This window comes from Gopherus evgoodei, unplaced genomic scaffold, assembly GCF_007399415.2.
Source record: "Gopherus evgoodei ecotype Sinaloan lineage unplaced genomic scaffold, rGopEvg1_v1.p scaffold_35_arrow_ctg1, whole genome shotgun sequence".
Classification (NCBI taxonomy): Eukaryota; Metazoa; Chordata; order Testudines; family Testudinidae; genus Gopherus; species Gopherus evgoodei.
The window spans coordinates 328169-347802 of record NW_022060027.1 but is presented as its reverse complement, the minus strand read 5'-3'; the positions used below and the strand labels follow the sequence as shown (position 1 = coordinate 347802).

The 19634-nt window shown below is 43.9% G+C and overlaps 1 protein-coding gene across 1 annotated transcript in view; it reads right to left on the bottom strand.

The window, feature by feature from the left end:
* The window catches only part of LOC115641801 (butyrophilin subfamily 3 member A2-like), a 29157-nt gene extending 12436 nt beyond the window's left edge, over positions 1-16721 (bottom strand). Inside the window, exons 1-7 of the mRNA XM_030545195.1 lie at positions 16637-16721; positions 13392-13537; positions 11820-12170; positions 6819-7103; positions 5507-5605; positions 5129-5155; positions 3706-3732 (exon numbers count right to left, since the gene is read on the bottom strand). Coding sequence (XP_030401055.1) covers positions 3706-3732; positions 5129-5155; positions 5507-5605; positions 6819-7103; positions 11820-12170; positions 13392-13509 — 907 coding nt within the window. The 5' untranslated portion in view covers positions 13510-13537; positions 16637-16721. The remainder of the gene's footprint in view (positions 1-3705; positions 3733-5128; positions 5156-5506; positions 5606-6818; positions 7104-11819; positions 12171-13391; positions 13538-16636) is intronic.
* Positions 16722-19634: the final 2913 nt, after the last annotated feature.

The following is a 19634-nucleotide window of genomic DNA, read 5'->3' as shown; positions in this document are numbered from 1 at the left end:
CTTAAGTGCAAGAGTGTAATTAGAAAAGGCAAAGAAACTAAATGGATTCTTTACTTCAGTCTTCACGGCTGAGGATGTTAGGGAGATTCCCAAACCTGAGCTGGTTTTTGTAGGTGACAAATCTGAGGACTATCACAGATTGAAGTGTCACTAGAGGAGGTTTTGGAATTAATTGATAAACTCAACATTAACAAGTCACCAGGACCAGATGGCATTCACCCAAGAGTTCTGAAAGAACTCAAATGTGAAGTTGCGGAAATCTTAACTAAGATTTGTAACCTGTCCTTTAAATCGGCTTCGGTTCCCAATGACTGGAAGTTAGTTAATGTAATGCCAATATTTAAAAAGGGCTCTAGAGGTGATCCTGGCAATTACAGACTGGTAAGTCTAATGTCGGTACCGGGCAAATTAGTTGAAACAATAGTTAAAAATAGAATTGTCAGACACATAGAAAAACATAACTTTTGAGCAATAGTCAACATGGTTTCTGTAGGGGGAAATCGTGTCTTATTAATCTATTAGAGTTCTTTGAAGGGGTCAAAAAACATGTGGACAAGTGTACTTAGATTTACAGAAAGCCTTTGACAGGGTCCCTCACCAAAGGCTCTTACGTAAATTAAGCTGTCATGGGATAAAAGGGAAGGTCCTTTCATGGATTGAGAACTGGTTAAAAGACAGGGAACAAAGGGTAGGAATTAATGGTAAATTCTCAGAATGGAGAGGGGTAACTAGTGGTGTCCCCCAAGGGTCAGTCCTAGGACCAATCCTATTCAATTTAGTCATAAATGATCTGGAGAAAGGAGTAAACAGTGAGGTGGCAAAGTTTGCAGATGATACTAAACTACTTAAGATAGTTAAGACCAAAGCAGACTGTGAAGAACTTCAAAAAGATCTCACAAAACTAAGTGATTGGGCAACAAAATGGCAAATGAAATTTAATGTTGATAAATGTAAAGTAATGCACATTGGAAAAAATAACCCCAGCTATACATACAATATGATGGGGGCTAATTTAGCTACAACGAGTCAGGAAAAAGATCTTGGAGTCATCGTGGATAGTTCTCTGAAGATGTCCACACAGTGTGCTGAGTAGGTCAAAAAAGCAAACTGGATGTTAGGAATCATTAAAAAGGGGATACAGAATAAGACTGTGTATATATTATTGCCCTTATATAAATCCATGGTACGCTCACATCTTGAATACTGCATACAGATATGGTCTCCTCATCTCAAAAAAGATATTCTAGCACTAGAAAAGGTTCAGAAAAGGGCAACTAAAATGATTAGGGGTTTGGAGAGGGTCCCATATGAGGAAAGATTAAAGAGGCTAAGACTCTTCAGCTTGGAAAAGAGGAGACTAAGGGGGGATCTGGCAGAGGTATATAAAATCATGAGTGCTGTGGAGAAAGTGGATAAGGAAAAGTTATTTACTTATTCCCATAATACAAGAACTAGGGGTCACCAAATGAAATTAATAGGCAGCAGGTTTAAAACAAATAAAAGGAAGTTCTTCTTCACGCAGCGCACAGTCAACTTGTGGAACTCCTTACCTGAGGAGGTTGTGAAGGCTAGGACTATAACAGTGTTTAAAAGAAAACTGGATAAATTCATGGTGGTTAAGTCCATAAATGGCTATTAGCCAGCATGGGTAAAGAATGGTGTCCCTGGCCTCTGTTCGTCAGAGGATGGAGATGGATGGCAGGAGAGAGATCATTTGATCATTGCCTGTTAGGTTCACTCCCTCCAAGGCACCTGGCATTGGCCACTATCGGTAGACAGATACTGGGCTAGATGGACCTTTGGTCTGACCCAGTACGGCCGTTCTTATGTTAATGAAACTATATAGCTAACCAGTATCAAACAGATCCCCATCTTTCATGAATCAAAATCTATTAATACTTTTTTAAAGTAAATTACATAATAAATTTTCATGCTCAGATTGTACTTACGTATGAAGGTTATCTGGTGTTATATGATAGTCTAAAGATTAGTCTTGTTTAATCTATCATATACAGTTATTCAGTCATTATGTAAATTGTACTTAGTTTAAATTATACTTTGAGTGATTTACTCTTGGTTCCTTTCTAATTTTTTGTAGTGGATTATAACTATAAGCTATAACTTTATCAGTAGGAGACATTCTCCCACTGATATAGTGCTGTCCACACCGGCACTTAGGTTGGTGTAACTTAAGTTACTCAGGGCTTGTCTACATCACAAAGTTGCAGCGCTGGTGAGGGGGTTACAGCGCTGCAACTTAGGAGGTCTACACATCTGCAGGGCATCACCAGCACTGCAACTCCCTGTTTGCAGCGCTGGACGTACTCCCGTTTTGTCTCGGGTGTAGAGGATCCAGCGCTGGTGATCCAGCGCTGGTAATCAAGTGTAGACACTTACCAGCGCTTTTCTTGACCTCCGTGGAATAAGCAGGTATCCTAGCATACCTGAGGAAGCCTCTGGTAATCAAGCAGGTCTCCTTCCCCGGTTTGCTCTTGCGTTCCCCGAACCCCCGAGCAAGCAGGTCTCCTTCCCTGCGGTTTGCAGGGGGGTTCGGGGAACGCGAGAGCAAACCGCGGCGAAGCTGGTCTCCTTCCCTGCGGTTTGCTCTCGCGTTCCCCCAACCCCCGTGCAAGCAGGTCTCCTTCCCTGCGGTTTGCTCTCGCGTTCCCCGAATCCCCAAGCAAGCAGGTCTCCTTCCCTGCGGTTTGCAGGGGGGTTCGGGGAACGCGAGAGCAAACCGCGGCGAAGCTGGTCTCCTTCCCCGGTTTGCTCTCGCGTTCCCCGAACCCCCCTTGAAGCCGCCCAACAGCGCTGCAGTGTGGCCACATCTAACATCACTTGCAGCGCTGGTTGCTGTAAGTGTGGCCACTCTGTACTAATACAGCTGTAACAACCAGTGCTGCAAAATTGTAGATGTAGACATACCCTTAGGTATACTTAGGAGCTTATTCAACTCACTGAGTGACATAACTTGTTGATTTAGTTGGGGTTGGTCCTGCTTTGAGCAGGGGGTTGGACAGGATGACCTCCTGAGTTCTCTTCCAACCCTAGTCTTCTATGATTCAAGGATTCTGTGATAACTTACTTACTTAAACTGTAGTGTGTACATAGCCTAAATCTCACGTAAGACTTATTTCGAGGGTATAAGTAAGTCTTTAGTGGTGAATAGCCCTGGTGTAATCCCTTAATGACAGATAGATTCAGTCCTCATAGAATATCAAGATTGGAAGGGACCTCAGGAGGTTCTAGTCCAACCCCCTGCTGAAAGCAGGACCAATCCCCAGACAGATTTATCCTTAGTTCCCTAAATGGCCTCCTCAAGGACTGAACTCACAACCCTGAGTTTAGCAGGTTAATGCTCAAACCACTGAGCTATCCCTCCCCCCTAAATAATAATAAAAAAGTCATTGAGTCCAGCCCCCTGCCTTCACTAGCAGGACCAAGTACTGATTTTTGCCCCAGATATTGAAGGGGCCCCCTTAAGGATTGAATTCACAACCTTTGGTTTAGCAGGCTAATGCTCAAACCACTAAGCTATCAGCATAACTTTTTAAAGTAACTCCATGATTCCTTTATCTGGGTAAGGACTGATACCTCTGTGGTTAATGTCTTGGAAAATTTCAGCATGTTATGTAATACTGTCTGCATGAATCTGACTCATGGAAATACTCCTAACATCTTATATCACATCAAAAATATATTTACCTTCTTCCATTGTTTTCTTCTCAGTTACTGCAAATACATGGAATCACATTGCAATGTTAATTACTCTTATAAGTTTCCCAAAGTCTTATTTCAGCCACAAAACAGCTTTTAATACTGGACCAGATTCTCTCCATTTAGGAGAAACCTGCTTTAGGAGACAGGAACAGATTGTTTCACTTGAAGATCATCTCCTCATTCACTATATTGGAAGATGGTTTCTTCCAGTTCACTGATTATGCAGAGAATCTGAAGACATAAAGCAACGGATGGCCTCATCTGGGAGAATGTCAGGATGCTTATCAAGACCCCTTGCCGCAGCACATCCCCCCAACCCACATCCTCTGACTTTACAGGAGTAAAGGACTTTCTGAGTGAGCCAGACAAAAGATCAGATACCAACTGGTACAATGATTGGGATGGGAAAAGAGGCTTCAGAGTGAAGTTTTGGGACAGCTGAAAATTTAAGGAAGGAGTCCAAAACAAGTAAGTGTCGGTGAAGTGAAATAAATAGATCCAATCATGAGACTTACAATCTGCTGAAGAAGACTAAAGTGAAACTTTAATTCAGGAAGAATTTTTTTTTAGCAGAGAAATATTATGGGATGCTGACATTTCTAGGATACCCCATGAATGCCCACATGGGAAATGAGTGATCAGAGGAGCTAGATGCTCACTCAGCTTCTTAAATAAGTCCAGGTCTTGCCCTAGTCCTGAATGAATCTTGTGGACCAAGAGCAAATCCACTAAGGCCAAACATAATTCCCAGGCAGACAACCAGCAAGAGGCAATCACTCCTGTTTCCAGTGCCTATGTTATAAAAGGCCTTGAATTTTATACTTTACCCAGTCTATATTGGAGGATATAAGTGATTTCTTCATGTACACGAGCAACCCTTTTCTACAACTGATAATGATTCTGGAACAATGTCCACATAAGGATGAATGACAGAAGGCTAGCCTGAATGTGATCCATTTTAATAACAAGATCTGTTTATAACAGAAGGAAACAAACTTTCCTAATGAGCTACTAATGGCATTAGTCGCTGTTGCGTAATTCCTGAATATAAACCCCAATTTCTATGAAATCATTGGATGCATTCTGCAAACGTTAAAAGTACACAGCTGTTGACCACGATTAGAACAAACCCTCCCATCTCCTTTAATTTATAAACAGCTTCTCAGATCAGAACAGCAACTGCTACATTAAACTTTTGTTCTAAAATCAGAGAAATGTTGGGCTGAAAGGGACCTTGAGAAGTCATCCTTTCCCACCCTCTGCGCTGAAGCAAGACCAAATAAATCTAGTCAAACCTGTTCTAAAAACTCTCCAGTGATGGGGATTCCACAGGCTCCCTGGGACTATGACAAAATCAAGATATAAAATATGTTCATATTAATTTGCATTCACTTGTCTTGTTACTTACCTGCTCGAGATGTTGTGTCATTATTCTCTGAAAAAAATTAAAATGCCTTTTGAAAATGAGACACTTTTCATAGCATCCTATAATAGTTTTGATTGAAACAGTCACTGTCATGAACCATCTGTAATCCTGATCCATCCATTGGTGTCTATTCTGGCCCTGAATATATTTATATGTGAGGAATTTAAAAACTGTCTTTCAGAACAAGGGACTTATCTGGTAGGGAATTAAATGTACAGATCCTTATCTTTAATTTTCTGAGTCTGCCCCTAGAAAACTCATTTCAGGTTTTGTTTGGTTTTAGTATAGTTAAAGAATTCCATATCATCTCTTTAAACATTTTCACATATTTATTGAAAAAACATACAAAGAAATACTTACTTTTCAGTTTATACCCTACAGCAGCAATAAGGGCCATGCTAAGAAATAAAATGACCAGGAAAGCAGCCATCCAAGGGGATGTGGTTGGGAAGAAAACATCTGAAAAATATGTGACAATGTCAGTTACATTCCACTAATTCTTAAGAAACATCATGAAAATTATAAGGCCAACCAAACGGAGTCTGTCTGAGAACCTGGTGAAATCAGATTTCACTTGACTTTAAAGACTGCACTTAAAAGATTCTACGCATCTTCAAGGAAGGATATAATGGAGAACAGAGCTGTGGGCTCCTCCAATGTGTTCTGAAAAAGCACACACCTTCAGCCACACCCAGCTCACCTTACTCATGCAGATAAAAACACCTCAGACATTGGCACATCTCACATGAGTAAGGTTCACAGGATTTACCTCAAATATCCTTTCAGCACTAGTATTCATACAGAATAGGTGAGATAAATATCATTAACTCCCTGTTGAGGTGGGGAAAGTGAGAGAAGTTAAGCAACATCTCTGAGGCCATAAAACAAATCAGTGGCAAGGCTTGAACTCAATACAGAATCCCTGTACTCAATAGATATAAACGGGACAACTCAACTGGGTGAGTATTTTAAAGTATGAGTAAGGGCTATGGAATCTGCCCAATAACCATTTAATAATAATGAAAACTTAAACTCAACGTTATACTTGAAAAATTAAGCACACAAGAATCAGGAGAGGCCAAAATGAAAGTCATACCCACCACCTTAACTTTACTCTCTTTTTCAATGATGCATTAGTACATTGAATGAAACAGTTTTCCGTATCTTTTAGTAATATTGAAAATGCCATGCAACTTCATTACATATTCATATGCAATGAAAGCTATTAGAACACTGGATTGTTGTGTAGAAAGAAAACACTTGATGTACTTGTGCAAATTATGATTTTTAAACTCTTTGACTCAGTCTAATCAAAATGGGTTTTTGCTGGAAACTAACAGGCAAGTATTTACATGAAGATCACTCCTAGCATTTCAACAGTAGATTTCAAAACATTTTACAAAGGAGCTCAGTATTATTATCCCCAGTTTTGGGCAAACTGAGGCACAGAGGGGGAAACTGGTTTGCCCAGTGTCAATCATCAGGTAAGCAGCATATTCAGGAATAGCACTCAGGATTCCTAAATTCTAACCCAGTGCTCCATCTGCTAGACCAGACAAACTCTGGGCATCTATTTCTTATAACAAAGGGGGAGAGAAAAATAGGACCTATCTCATTAGCCAAGCAGCCTCTTTATTGAGCCTTACAATCAATGATCCCAAAGTGCACTCACCTGAAATTAGGACTCTGGACTCGCTTGCTGTCTTTAGTATGTTATTGATTATTTTGCAGGAGACTTCATTGTCTGAGCCTGGGTTTATGTTAATGGCACTTTCAATATTGTAGATTCCAGCATCTGTCTTTGTGTTGATGGTGGTCGGCTTTTCTGGTCGGTTTTGTCCTTTACTGTCTAACCAGAGCACCTGGGGTTCAGGGAACCATCCCTCTGACCTGCAGGTGAGGCTAATCCCCTGGTCTGCATAGTTCTCCATGAAAATGGAAGACTCACCACCTCTAGCTACAAAGAAAGAACAAAAGTTATTACCTTCTCCTCCCCAAACAGTGCAGAGTTTGGGGGATTTCCCACTGCCTTGTACACATGCTGCCTGAGAATTCTGACAGAATTTGTCACCCCTTAATATGAAATTACAGGGCAAGAACTCTTCCCATGTTAAGTTAAAATAGTGATGTATCTGAAGAAACCTATACATTGAAGCTGTTCTCTTTGCCTATAGCAGTTCAGAATCTCTCAAAGACCTGAAAGCCTCTGTGGACACACTCCTATTTATCCAGATATCTTGGTGTGCAGATGTGGTGAAAACTCAGTTCAAATTGTAAGCTGTCACTTTAAATTTCTGGGCTTTTTTCCAGGTCCCATGTGCTGCGCTCTGCAGAGAACTGTGAATCTGGGTTTAGCAACAGTCAGTCTGCAAAGAGGAAGCTTAGAGCAATGTAGGGTGAGTTGGGCCTCTGATATAAGGAGCAGCCTGCTTTGTCTCTCTCTGTTTTTTGGTTATTGTGTGTTAGGGTTTTGGATTCTAAGAAATTAGGTAATGTTACACTGCAACCTCCCAGAAAGAGCATTTTATGGCTTTTGTCTAACTTCTGTGTTTGTATGCTGTGACCACAATAACTGGGAGCTAAGTGGACTGCACCATGGTATGACCTAGATGTGTCAGGTAACATTTTACATAGGGGCTTAGTTCTGTAGGGAAATCTTCTAACATAAACACCTGACCTCCGTGTATAAAACTCATCCTTCTTAGAATTTAATTGAGTTCATCAGAATTACATGAAGTCCTGTGAAGGGATACCCCCTCACCCTGGTATGAGGGAGGCTAAGGAGCCCTTCTTTGGCCTGTTCCATGCTGATGAGACACATCTGCAAGTTTGCTCAGCCTGGACTTGGTGGGGTAACTCACATGACTGGAGCACTGTCATGGATGTGTATAAACTGTTTAGGAAGGACAGGTGGGGGAGAAAAGGTGGAGGAGGTGCATTGCATGTAAGGGAGCAGTACGATTGTTCAGAGCTACAATATGAAACTGGAGAAAAGCCTGTTGAGAGTCTTTGGTTTAAATTTATAGGTGAGAGCAACAAGGGTAATTGAGGAGGAGGGATAGCTCAGTGGTTTGAGCATTAACCTGCTAAATCCAGGGTTGTGAACTCAATCCTTGAGAGGACCATTTAGGGATCTGAGGCAAAAGTCTGTCTGGGGATTGGCCCTGCTTTGAGCAGGGGGTTAGACCTGATGACCTCCTGAGGTCCTTTATAACCCTGATATTCTAAGTTGTGATGGGCATCTGCTATAGACCACTAGACAAGGAGGATGAGGTAGACAAAGCTTTCTTCAGACAACTAACAGAAGTTCCCAGATCACAGGCTCTGGTTCTCATGGGGGAGTTCAATGACCTTGACAACTCTGGGAGATGTTGTGGAGGAGGGCTTCCTGGGGGGACAGCAGGTTCCCTGGGTAAGGGGGCAGGGTGGTGGACTGGGTTAGCTGCTGTGGGAGCTCCTTTGGTGGGAGGGGCAGGTGGGTGCAGTTAGCTGCCATGAGGGGTGGGGTTAGCTGGGTGGGTGGCACAAGGTGGAAGCTTTGCTCCCTAGCAAAACTTCTTTGCACCAGCAATGGATAGATTGCACCCTCAGCAATTTCATGGATAACACTAAGCTGCGGGGAGAGGTAGATATGCTGGAGAATAGGATCCAGAGTGACCTAGACAAAATGGAGGACTGGGCCATGTTGATGGGTTCCGCTGGGGCTCGACCCTCCCTGAGGGGGAGGGAGCCACACCGGCCTCACGGTCGCCCTGGGGCTGCTTCCTCAACAGGCCAGTGGTCCTGCCCCCAGGGTGAGGTCTGTCCCTGCAATTACAGTCAGCTCTGGCCCTTTGGGTGGGGAAGAGCAGTGGCAAAGTCAAAGGGGGCCCAGCCCTTGGTTTGGGCGGGGCACCAAACACAGTTACAAGCAGCTCTGGCCCTTTGGAGCAGGGCAGAGCAGTGGCAAAGTCAAAGGGGGCCCAGCCCTTGGTTTGGGCGGGGCACCAAACACAGTTACAAGCAGCTCTGGCCCTTTGGAGCAGGGCAGAGCAGTGGCAAAGTCAAAGGGGGCCCAGCCCTTGGTTCGGGCGGGGCACCAAACACAGTACAATCAACTCTGGCCTTTTGGAGCAGGGCAGAGTTCTTGACCCTAGGCTGGGAAGAGGGAGAGTCTGCCACCCGGTTACGGGTGGGAGGGGGAACACAGGCCCACCCACTCCTCTGCGTTCCAGCCCGGGGCCCTGGTAGCGGCTGCCACCACTACCGGTGGTCAGTGGGGATCCTGACCGAAACACACTGACATTGGCAAGGTTAGCTCTGCAGCCTGACTGGAGTCAGGCGCCCCCGGGCTACTTCCTAGCTCCCCTCTACACCTACCTGGTCCGGGGCCTCCGTTCCGGGGACGTCCAGGACCATCGGTTCCTCCCAATCCAGGCTGGGCGGCAGGTCCGGTAATGTTTTGGGGAATGCGGGCCAAGCCTGGTCTGGGGGCTCCTCAGGGCCGTAGTAGGGGCGAGGCAGCTCTGGCAGCTCCTCCAGTGGCTCCTCGTCGTAGTAGGGGCGAGGCAGCTCTGGCAGCTCCTGGTCTCGGCCTCTGGCTTGGGCAGTCTCCCAGTTATGGGAGTCGGCGGACACGTCTGCTCCTGCCAGTGGCAGACCTGGAACTGAAGGCTGGGGCCCGGCTTTTATTCTTCCAGGTCGCCACCTGACCCTCTGAGGGGCGGGACTTCCACTCAGTGGCCCCGCCCCGTGGATGACTGACGGGGCTCGACCCTCCCTGAGGGGGAGGGGAGCCACACCGCCTCGCTACAGGCCAAAATAAATCTGATGAGATTCAACAAGGACAAGTGCAGAGTCCTGCACTTAGGACAGAAGAATCCAATGCACCGATACAGGCAGTGGACAGACTGGCTAAGCAACAGTTCTGCAGAAAAGGACCTGGGGATTACTGTGGATGAGAAGCTGGATATGAATCAGCAGTGTGCCCTTGTTACCAAGAAGGCCAATGGCATATTGGGCTGTATTAGTAGGAGCATTGCCTGCAGATTGAGGGAAATGATTATTTTCTTCTATTCAACCCTGGTGAGGTCATACCTGGAGTATTCTGTCCAGCTTTGGTCCCCTCACTACAGAAGTGATGTGGACAAATTGGAGAGAGTCCAGCAGAGGGCAACAAAAGTGATTAAGGGACTGGAGCACATGACTTATGAGGAGAGGCTGAGGGAACTAGGCTTATTTAGAGAAGAGTGAGTCGGCATTGGATAGCAACCTTCAACTCCCTGAAGGGGGGGTCCAAAGAGGATGGAGCTTGGCTGTTCTCGGTGTTGGCAAATGACAGGACAAGGAGTAATAGTCTCAAGTTGCAATGCAGAAGGTTTAGATTGGATATTAGGAGAACATGTTTCACTAGGAGGGCGATGAATCACTGGAATGGGTTACCTCAGGAGGTAGTGGAATCTCCATCCTTAGCGTTTTTTAAGGCCCAGCTTACAAAGCCCTGGCTGGGATGATTTAATTGGTGTTGGTACTGCTTTGAGCATGGGGTTGGACTAGATGACCTGAGGTCTCTTCCAACCTTAATCTTCTGTGATTCTTCTATGAGTCTATGATTCTATTGAGGGGGAGGAGCTTAAAAGTGTAAGCTTAGCACAGGAAGGTGAACAGGAAGGAGGTTGCTCCACCCAGGGACTACTGGCAGCATAGGGAGTCCAGTCAAGGAGAAGACAGCTACAAGACACACTGCCCCAAAGCCACCCTAAACGAGGTCAAAACAATACACCCGAGGAAGAGGAGTGGAAAGTAACCCCCCAAAAGGGGCAACAGTCTCAGTGAGACTGAGCCCTTAGAGATGATCCTCTAGGAGCTGCCTGAGAGACTGGTCCTTGTTCCAGCGAAACTTTCCTCCCCCCCCTTGCAAAGGGGAGGGAGAACAAGGGATCAAACCCTGGCCTGAGAGCTGTAGCTGGCCGACAAATTCCCCTGAAGACTGTTGACAGGGTGAGAAGAAGGGGTAAAGGAAGGACATTGGACCCTGGAGCCCAGGAAGGCCCCTCCCTCATGCCTCTTTACTCTTTGTTGGCTCCACATGGTTAGTGTGATACAGGAGGGCCAGGGAGCAGTGGGAGAGTGGTAGAGGGGAAATATATAAGCCCTAGGATAATTAAGGCATGGTTCCCTGTAGACTAGGGAAGGTTGCTATAGGTTAATTGAGGCACCTGTAGTCAGTTAAGGCCCTGCCAGGAATCTAATAAAACACCCTGCTTCAGGCAGACAGGATGGTGTGAGGGAGGAGAGAGGACTGGAATTTGGAAGTGTGTTCCTGATCATTGAAATACCAGAGAACCGGAGGAAGGGAGACCTTGCCCCAGCAGGGCAGGGAGACTCCCTCTCCCACTGTCTAAGGACTGAGGGTAACCCCCACCTCAAGGGGGAAGAGGATAAGAAACCTGCAGGGTTGAGAGGGGCTGGGGGTCAGAGTGAGGCGCAAACCCAGACCCCTCCCCTGCTTCCTTCCTTTACCACCTTCCCGGGCCACTAGCAAGGCCCTTGGTGCCTCAAGAGCAGAGGCAAGGGGTGGCATCCTAGCCACCAAGAAAAGAGCAGGACCCATCATACCAACATCAGTCATTTTTGCCACATTATATACTGTATTGTCTTAGAGTGAAGAGAGAGAGAGAGCCATTCCACTCACCTGTCACATCCAGTTCAACCACCACCTCATCATACCAGGTCCCCAAAGAGACACTGCAGGTGTATTTCCCTTTGTCAGAGACAATGACATCCTTCAGGTTTAGAGACACATTTCCTGCTTGAAATTCAGTTTGGAAGAACTGTGTTCTGCCCTGGTATCTCTCATCCTGTGTCTCCACTTTCTTTGGTCCATCATAGGTGCTCACATCTATTTTTTCTGAGTGTCTAGAAAGTATCCACTGGACAGTAATTGTCTCAGGGTTATTCTGAATTGTCAGCTGGCAAGGCAAGATAACCCCTTCTCCAATTATAGCAATGACAGGATTCTGAGGAGGGATGATTTTAAACTGACCTGTGTGTAGACAGAAACAGAGGTTGTATCTATTGCCGACGCTCTCATTTGTTGATTCTATAGGAAACTATTGGCAAATAGTTTTGGGTCAACAGCAATTTTCATTGAATAAACTATTTGGCTGAAATATTTCACCTGCTCTAGCTGTTCTTTTATATAGGAAAAAATGGAACTGGTAATGAATATCCAAAGCACCAAAGCCTTCTACATGGGAAGAAGCACCATCTGGGGAGGTAGTTGCACAACCATGCATGGGCACATGTATGCACATACATAGGTCCATAGATTCCAAGGACAAAAGGACCATTATGATCATCCAGCCTGACCTGTATCACACAGCCCAAAGGTGTTCCCTAAAATAATTCCTGGAGCAGATCTTTTAGAAAAAAACCTCCAATCTTAATTTAGAAGATATCAGTGATACAGAATTCACCACAGCCCTTGGAAAATTGATCAGTTACTCTCACCATTAAACATTTATATCTGACAAATCTGAAATACTATCACACATTTGGTATTTTAGTCATAGATGCCATATTCTGCCATTCTTTCTCACAATGACTAATCCTGTGACTTGTAGCACTGACTTCAAGTGGGGCTATCACTGGAAATAGGTAGCACCTAACATCAGTAAGTGTCTCACTTTGCATATCGAAAGGTGTGCCCACTGGATTCTGTCCTTATATGTTTTGTATGGCTCTTCCATAATAGAGGCTTCAATGATGTGGGCTCATATGATCTGCTATGGGACATTCAGATTTTAATAATGAATTTTAGTGATCACGTAAGGAACCCAAAGAACAGCCCTGGAAATTGATATGAGAACCTGTCTAGTAAATTATCATAGGCCAGTGAACAAAATAAGTCCCACATTAACTCTATGATGAGGGATTGAGTATGACTTAAGTGGTGCTTAAAAGAAGTGAATTGCTCTCCCATAGGGAATACATTTGTCTGTATGGATAATCTGTATTAGAATAGTACATAATGTGATTGTTTGGCTTGCACTTGAGTCAGGTCAAGAGGTTGAACAGGACTGGTTATATGGGAATGCACCTGGAAAATAAAAATTTTAGATAGGTTTTATTTTAATGAAACCTTATACCTCGTAAAGTAAAGGATGACATATGACTACATAATTTTTGTAATCTATGGTTTTCCATTGGCCCTGGTAATGATTAGTTGTTTCATTGCATATGTTTAACACAGAACCCTATTTACCTGAAATCAAATGTGGCATCTGTAGACAAGTCAGTATGTGAACAGCTGTCACCCAGTGAAATACAGACCCCATCACTGTGCAGGCTTTCAAGACATCAATAGGACAGTGATGAAACATCCAAGGGAAATTTTTAGTCTTCCAGTCACTTCAAATGCAGAACAAAAAATGACAGCAGTGAGGGTAGAAATAGCTTAACACAGTAGGAAAAATAAAAAGAAACTTATAGACAAAGGACCTGATCTTACTATTAATTGGAGCAGTGTTGGAACCAATGTTCCTGTGTACACTGAGCTGTGTTGAAGAAATATACCAGTTACAGACCCTTCTTAGTCTTTCAAAGGTGTGCAGAACTTTTATTATCTTTACTGAATAGGAAGGAAGGAATAGGTATTGCTAACCAAGGCCCTTGGGAAATGCGCAGGCGTTATAAAGGGATTTTGTCAGATACATTTTTTTTTTAATTAAAAACCTGTATGTAAGTTCTTAGCACTAAAAGATGATTGTGGGACAGCTGCCATCTTGACTGACACTGGGGACTGAAGTGGGGATTTACGGAACTGAAATCATAAACTGTTATGATTGAGCTAGCTAGACAGATACTTAGTGTGAGAAAAGTAACATCTCTATACCACCTATGAAGTGATCACTACACACACACACAGGGTGGATTACAATTCCTCATAGAAGGCCTGATCCAAAGCTCATTGAAGTCAGTGCCTTTTTTTAGTAGGGTTTTTGATGTATTACTAGTTATCTATCTGTTAACAGGCCCCTTGAGAGAAATTTGGGGCCCCACCCCCACCCATTTCACTGAATTTATGCAGATATTACAGATGTTACAGATCATTAATGACCTAGAGGATGGCATGGATTGCACCCTCAGCAAGTTTGCAGATGACACTAAACTGAGAGGAGTGGTAGATATGCTGCAGGATAGGGATAGGATACAGAGTGACCTAGACAAATTAGAGGATTGGGCCAAAAAAAATCTGATGAGACTCAACAAGGACAAGTGCAGAGTCCTGCACTTAGGACAGAAGAATCCCATGGATTGCTACAGCCTAGGGACCGAGTGGTTAGGCAGCAGTTCTGCAGAAAAGGACCTCGGGGTTACAGTGGATGAGAAGTTGGATATGAGTCAACAGTGTGCCCTTGCTACCAAGAAGGCTAATGGCATTTCGGGCTGTATAAGTAGGAACATTTGCCAGCAAATTGAGGGATGTGATCATTCTCCTCTATTTTGCATTGGTGAGGCCTCATCTGGAGTACTGTGTCCAGTTTTGGGCCACACACTAAAAGAAAGATGTGGAAAAAATGGAAAGAGTCCAGCAGATGGCAACAAAAAAGATTAGGGGGCTGGAGCACATGATTTATGAGAAGAGGCTGAGGAAACTGGGATTGTTTAGTCTGCAGAAGAGAAGAATGAGGGGGATTTGATAGCTGCTTTCAATTACCTAAAAGGGGGGTTCAAAGAGGATGGATCTAGACTGTTCTCAGTGGTACCTGATGACAGAAGGAGTACTGGTCTCAAGTTGCAGTGGGGGAGGTTTAGGCTGGCTATTAGGAAAATCTTTTTCACTAGGAGGATGGTGAAGCACTGGAATGCATTACCTAGGGAGGTGGTGGAATCTCCTTCCTTAGAGGTTTTTAAGATCAGGCTTGACAAAGCCCTGGCTGGGATGATTTAGTTGAGAATTGGTCCTGCTTTGAGCAGGGGGTTGGACTAGATGACCTCCTGAGGTCCCTTCCAATCCTGATATGTTATGATTCTATGATTCTCTGGTTCTCCCCACCTTGTGCTCAGGACCCTAGTACAATTGTTCCTCATTTCCTCGCCTCTGATCAACCCCATCTGCTAATAATATATCCCCATTATCAGGTCACATAGGAAAGATTGCTCAGTGTAGAATTTGAATAACAATCCATCCATCCATCCCCCCCATCCCTCCTACATCTAATTATAAATTCCACATAATTCTTTTGATATTTTTAATCAGTCCTGCCCAGCTCAGGTTGGAATGGGACTGGATTCTCCTTGGAGTCCAGCAATGCTGCTGGATAGACACAAGGGCACCCAGCAAAGCGCGCTAGGCACTCAGTCCTCTGTAAGGGTGAGTTCCAGCGTTCTCCCAACAAAGGAAAATGAAAGATCGGAGCTCAAATGGAGGCCAGATCTCTTGCAGAACAAACTGGAACTACACATCTGTTCCCAGTACTGTCAATGCACCTTTCTGTTGATCAGCCTATACGCTCTCTATGCACACAGAAGTTAAGATCAGAGTATGCTTTTCACTAGGTCTGGAAGGAAATAAAAGGAAACAAAGATTTGAAAGAGGGGGAGAGAATAGATAGGACTGATTCTCTGTTCATATAATCCATACAGTTGCTCCAGATTTACAGCTGTGCGAAAGCAGAATCAGATCTGTTTTTTAAAAGAGTCAAATGTTTCTGTCTCAACTTTCAAAATATCTTACTCTCTTTTTCAAAAAAAAAATCAGAAACTATCATGATCTCCAGGTCCCCTTTGCCACATACAACAGAAAGGGGATTACTCACACACAGACAAAAGGCTAAAAAATAAAGACACATTAACTTTCAATGGCATTTGGGTGCCTATCCCCCATAGACCTTATTTAAAATCCCATCCACAGACTGATGCAGATACATACACAGAAAGGTTGGCCATCCATAATTTTATGTATAAACTGCCTGGAAAGCACCAGACATATTTAATTTTTCAATACAAAAGAAGAGAGTTTATAGACAACCTTTTTGTGTGCACTTGTGGCAAAACCAATGCATTGCAGTGGAGAACACAGGCTTCTTTGTCTTGGCTGATTTGACAACAAAGCTCTTTTAAGCAGTGTTACTGGTTTATAAAAAAAGCACAATGCTCACACCCCACTAGTAATATAAGGAGCTGTCCGAAAACTCTCCCATACAGAAACAACCTCAAATTCCTCATCTTTCTTCACAGCTGTTGGCTAGTTCACTTTATTCCTGAGATTAATGCCTGAAATAAGGTGGAACATAAACTATTCTGAGCAAATTCCTTCTTACCTGCAAATGAAGGTAATGTTTCTCTGTCTTGCAGTTTCAGACCTGGAAGAGTCTAATTTTAATTCTCAAATTCAATCAGCCAGTGGGGCTTCTTTTTCCCAGATCACTAGGTCAACATCCATCTGAATATCTCCGTAAATATGATGACTTTCATTTCTGTTTTAGCTAAAATGTGATTTCTTACCTGAATAGTTGAATCCGGGGCAGCCATTACATGCTGCACAGGGATTAGGGCTGAGACGAACCTTTCTCCTGTTACAGATCCCTTTTATGGCTATTGAACTTTGTTCTTTACTCTTCTATATTTACCTAGTGCTAGTTTGCAGTTTAACAATCAGCTCAATGGAGTCAGTGTATGGAAGAAATCATGTGACAAAGGAGTAATACTATCCCTGCCTCACTTCCTCCAGGGATTAATTGTAGTGTGCTGAAAACTGTGTTTAAATTACGAACTATCACTTTCAGTTTGCAAAGGGTTTCCTGGTCCTGATTGCATGCTAGGTGGCTCTGCAGAAAGGTGTGCAATCTGGGTCTTTCAGCAGGCAGTCTACAGAGAGCCAGCTTAGAGCAAGGTGGGGCAAGTTCTCCCTCTCTCTTTTAGGGAGCAGCCTGCTCTGTCTCTCTCTGTTTTGGGGTTCTTGTCTGGTAGTGTTCTGGATTCTAAGCAATAAACAGTGTTAGGTTGCAACTTTCCAACAATAATATTGTATGTTTTTATCTAACCTCCCTGTGTGTATGCCATGAACATAACACTAATAACTGGTGATTGGTCTTTTACCAATAGCAAAGTACTACCCTAATCTCGTTATTGGCTCAGGTGCGCTTGTCAGTCCCAAAGGACTGTCCACTCCCTCTCAGACAGGAGTAGCAGGTGCACAGCAGCAGCTTACACCTGCACACCCAGATCCAAAGTTCAGGAGGCTTAGCTGGAGCATATACGGACAAGGAGGCTTATAAACCTTAAGCCCTTTGGCACCTTTGCAGCCCCATTTATCATCCAGCCTGGTTATTCATCAACCAAATACTGCAATAAAACTGAAAAACATTTTCTTTGCAAAAGAATCAGACAGAATAGAGAGATTTGCTTGGGTCCATTACACTCAAGAAGATTCTATAAGGCCAACAGGCAGACTGAAATTCCAGGCAAATGTAAGTCAGAATATTAGCAATACTCTTCATATTATTATTCTTTTTCTGCTCTTTGTTGTTTAGATGTATTTTCAGTAGCATCTTCCTCTCAGTTTTCCCCTGTGGTTCACCTAGTTTCTGTCTGTCCTGTCCACAGGCACACCGGGAGCATATGAAGCACTATTGTCTGTGCCTGCTGTTCTGGAATTAGGGGATGTCCCAAGTCTTTCAGTATTTTGTACTTGGAATTATCATACACTATAATTAATATAGTAGTGCCTTGTCTCCTGATAGTTTGCATCACAGTGTTCCTGCCGAGTAACAGAACAAGTTGAATCTTTTTGATCAAAGCCAAATTTAAACAACAAAATAGTTGTTTCAACTAAATCAATATTTTCATGGAAAATATTATTTTGAAAAAAAAAAATCTTTGTGTATTCCTGTGTTCTTCTGTTGGTTTCTACCCCATTACTCCCTGCTTGTACCTACAGTATGTTACTAGAATCATGGTTATTTGTAAGGCAGTAGACAGGAGTGGCGCCAGGGTTTCTGACGCCCTAGACAGACGGCCATTTCGCCGCCCCCCACGGGTCCGGTGGACCTACCGCAGTCATGCCAGCGGACGGTCCGCTGCTGGAAAAGCTCCAGTGGAGCTGCCGCTGGCACCGGACATATTTAGGCAGGCGGTCTGCTGGCCTAAAGGCTCCGGTGGACCTGCCGCAGGCATGACTGCAGTAGGTCAGTCGGAGCCTTTAGACCAGCGCATCGTCTGCCGAAATGACTGCAGCAGCTCCACCGGAGCCTTTCCAGCAGCGGACTGTCCGCCGGCATGACTGCAGTAGGTCCACTGGACCCGTGTGCCGCCCCCCCGGCAAAATAGTGGCCACCCAAAATTCTGGCACCTTAGGCTATTGCCTAGGTCGCCTAAATGGTAGTGCCAGCCCTGGCAGTAGGCTTTGTGTAAGAAGGCTCTCTCTCTGTTCAGATGATGACATCACAAGTTCAGAGTGGGGGTGAGACCTATGACATGGTAGGCAGCGAGATTAGATTCAAAGAAACCAAAAGCCAGTAGATTTTTTTTTCTCTCCTTTGAACTGCTAGGGAAGCAGTGAAGAGAGATACAGATGTTATCTCTCTTGGCCTGAAGGGGTGTAACTACTTTTGAAGGAATGGTTGATTTAATGACTCAGGAACAATTCCTGAATATGATCAAGGTAATATAAAACAGTGGTTATGGGATAAGAAAATAGACTCAGCCGAAAGTCTTGTCTCTTACACTGATTAATACAAGCAGTCCCAGGCCACCACAGAAGTAGGGAAAATTGACACAAAATGGGTGGAGGGAGCAGAGAGGAACAACCCAGGTCGCAGTTTGAGCAACAATCAGAAGGGACACCTTCAAACAACACCCTACGACTGGGTGCAGCCCAAGGCCCCACTTACATCCCAAAGTAAACCCCAAACCTCTTATCATCCCATTGCTAACACCATGTCATAGATTTCACCCCCGCTCTGAACTTTAGGGTACAGATGTGGGGACCTGCATGAGAACCGCTAAGCTTAATTACCAGCTTAGATCAGTATGCTGTCACCACCAAATAGTTTAAACAACTGTTTATGAGTCATTTGGGAACTCTGTCTTCCCCCCAAAATATCGCCCTCCTAAGTACTATAACCTTTCCCTTTGAGAGACTTCTCTACCAATTTCCTGGGGAACATTGATCCAAACCCCTTGGATCTTAAAACAAGGAGAAATTAATCAGATTCTTAAAAAGAAGACTTTTAATTAAAGAGAATGAGTGAAAGGAATACCTCTGTGAGATTAGCATGCAAACTATTCTCACAGACAACAGATTAAAAAACATAGAGGATTTTCCTCTGGGGAAAAAAAACTTAGTTACACAAAAGAAGATCCCAATTTAATTCCCTCTCTTATGCAAAATGAAGTTACAAAAGGAAATAAATAAATTTATTCCTTCTCTGATACTCACTACCCTGCTTGATTCCTGGATCTTTTCACTCTGGCACAAAACTTAATAACTAGAGGGATAGGA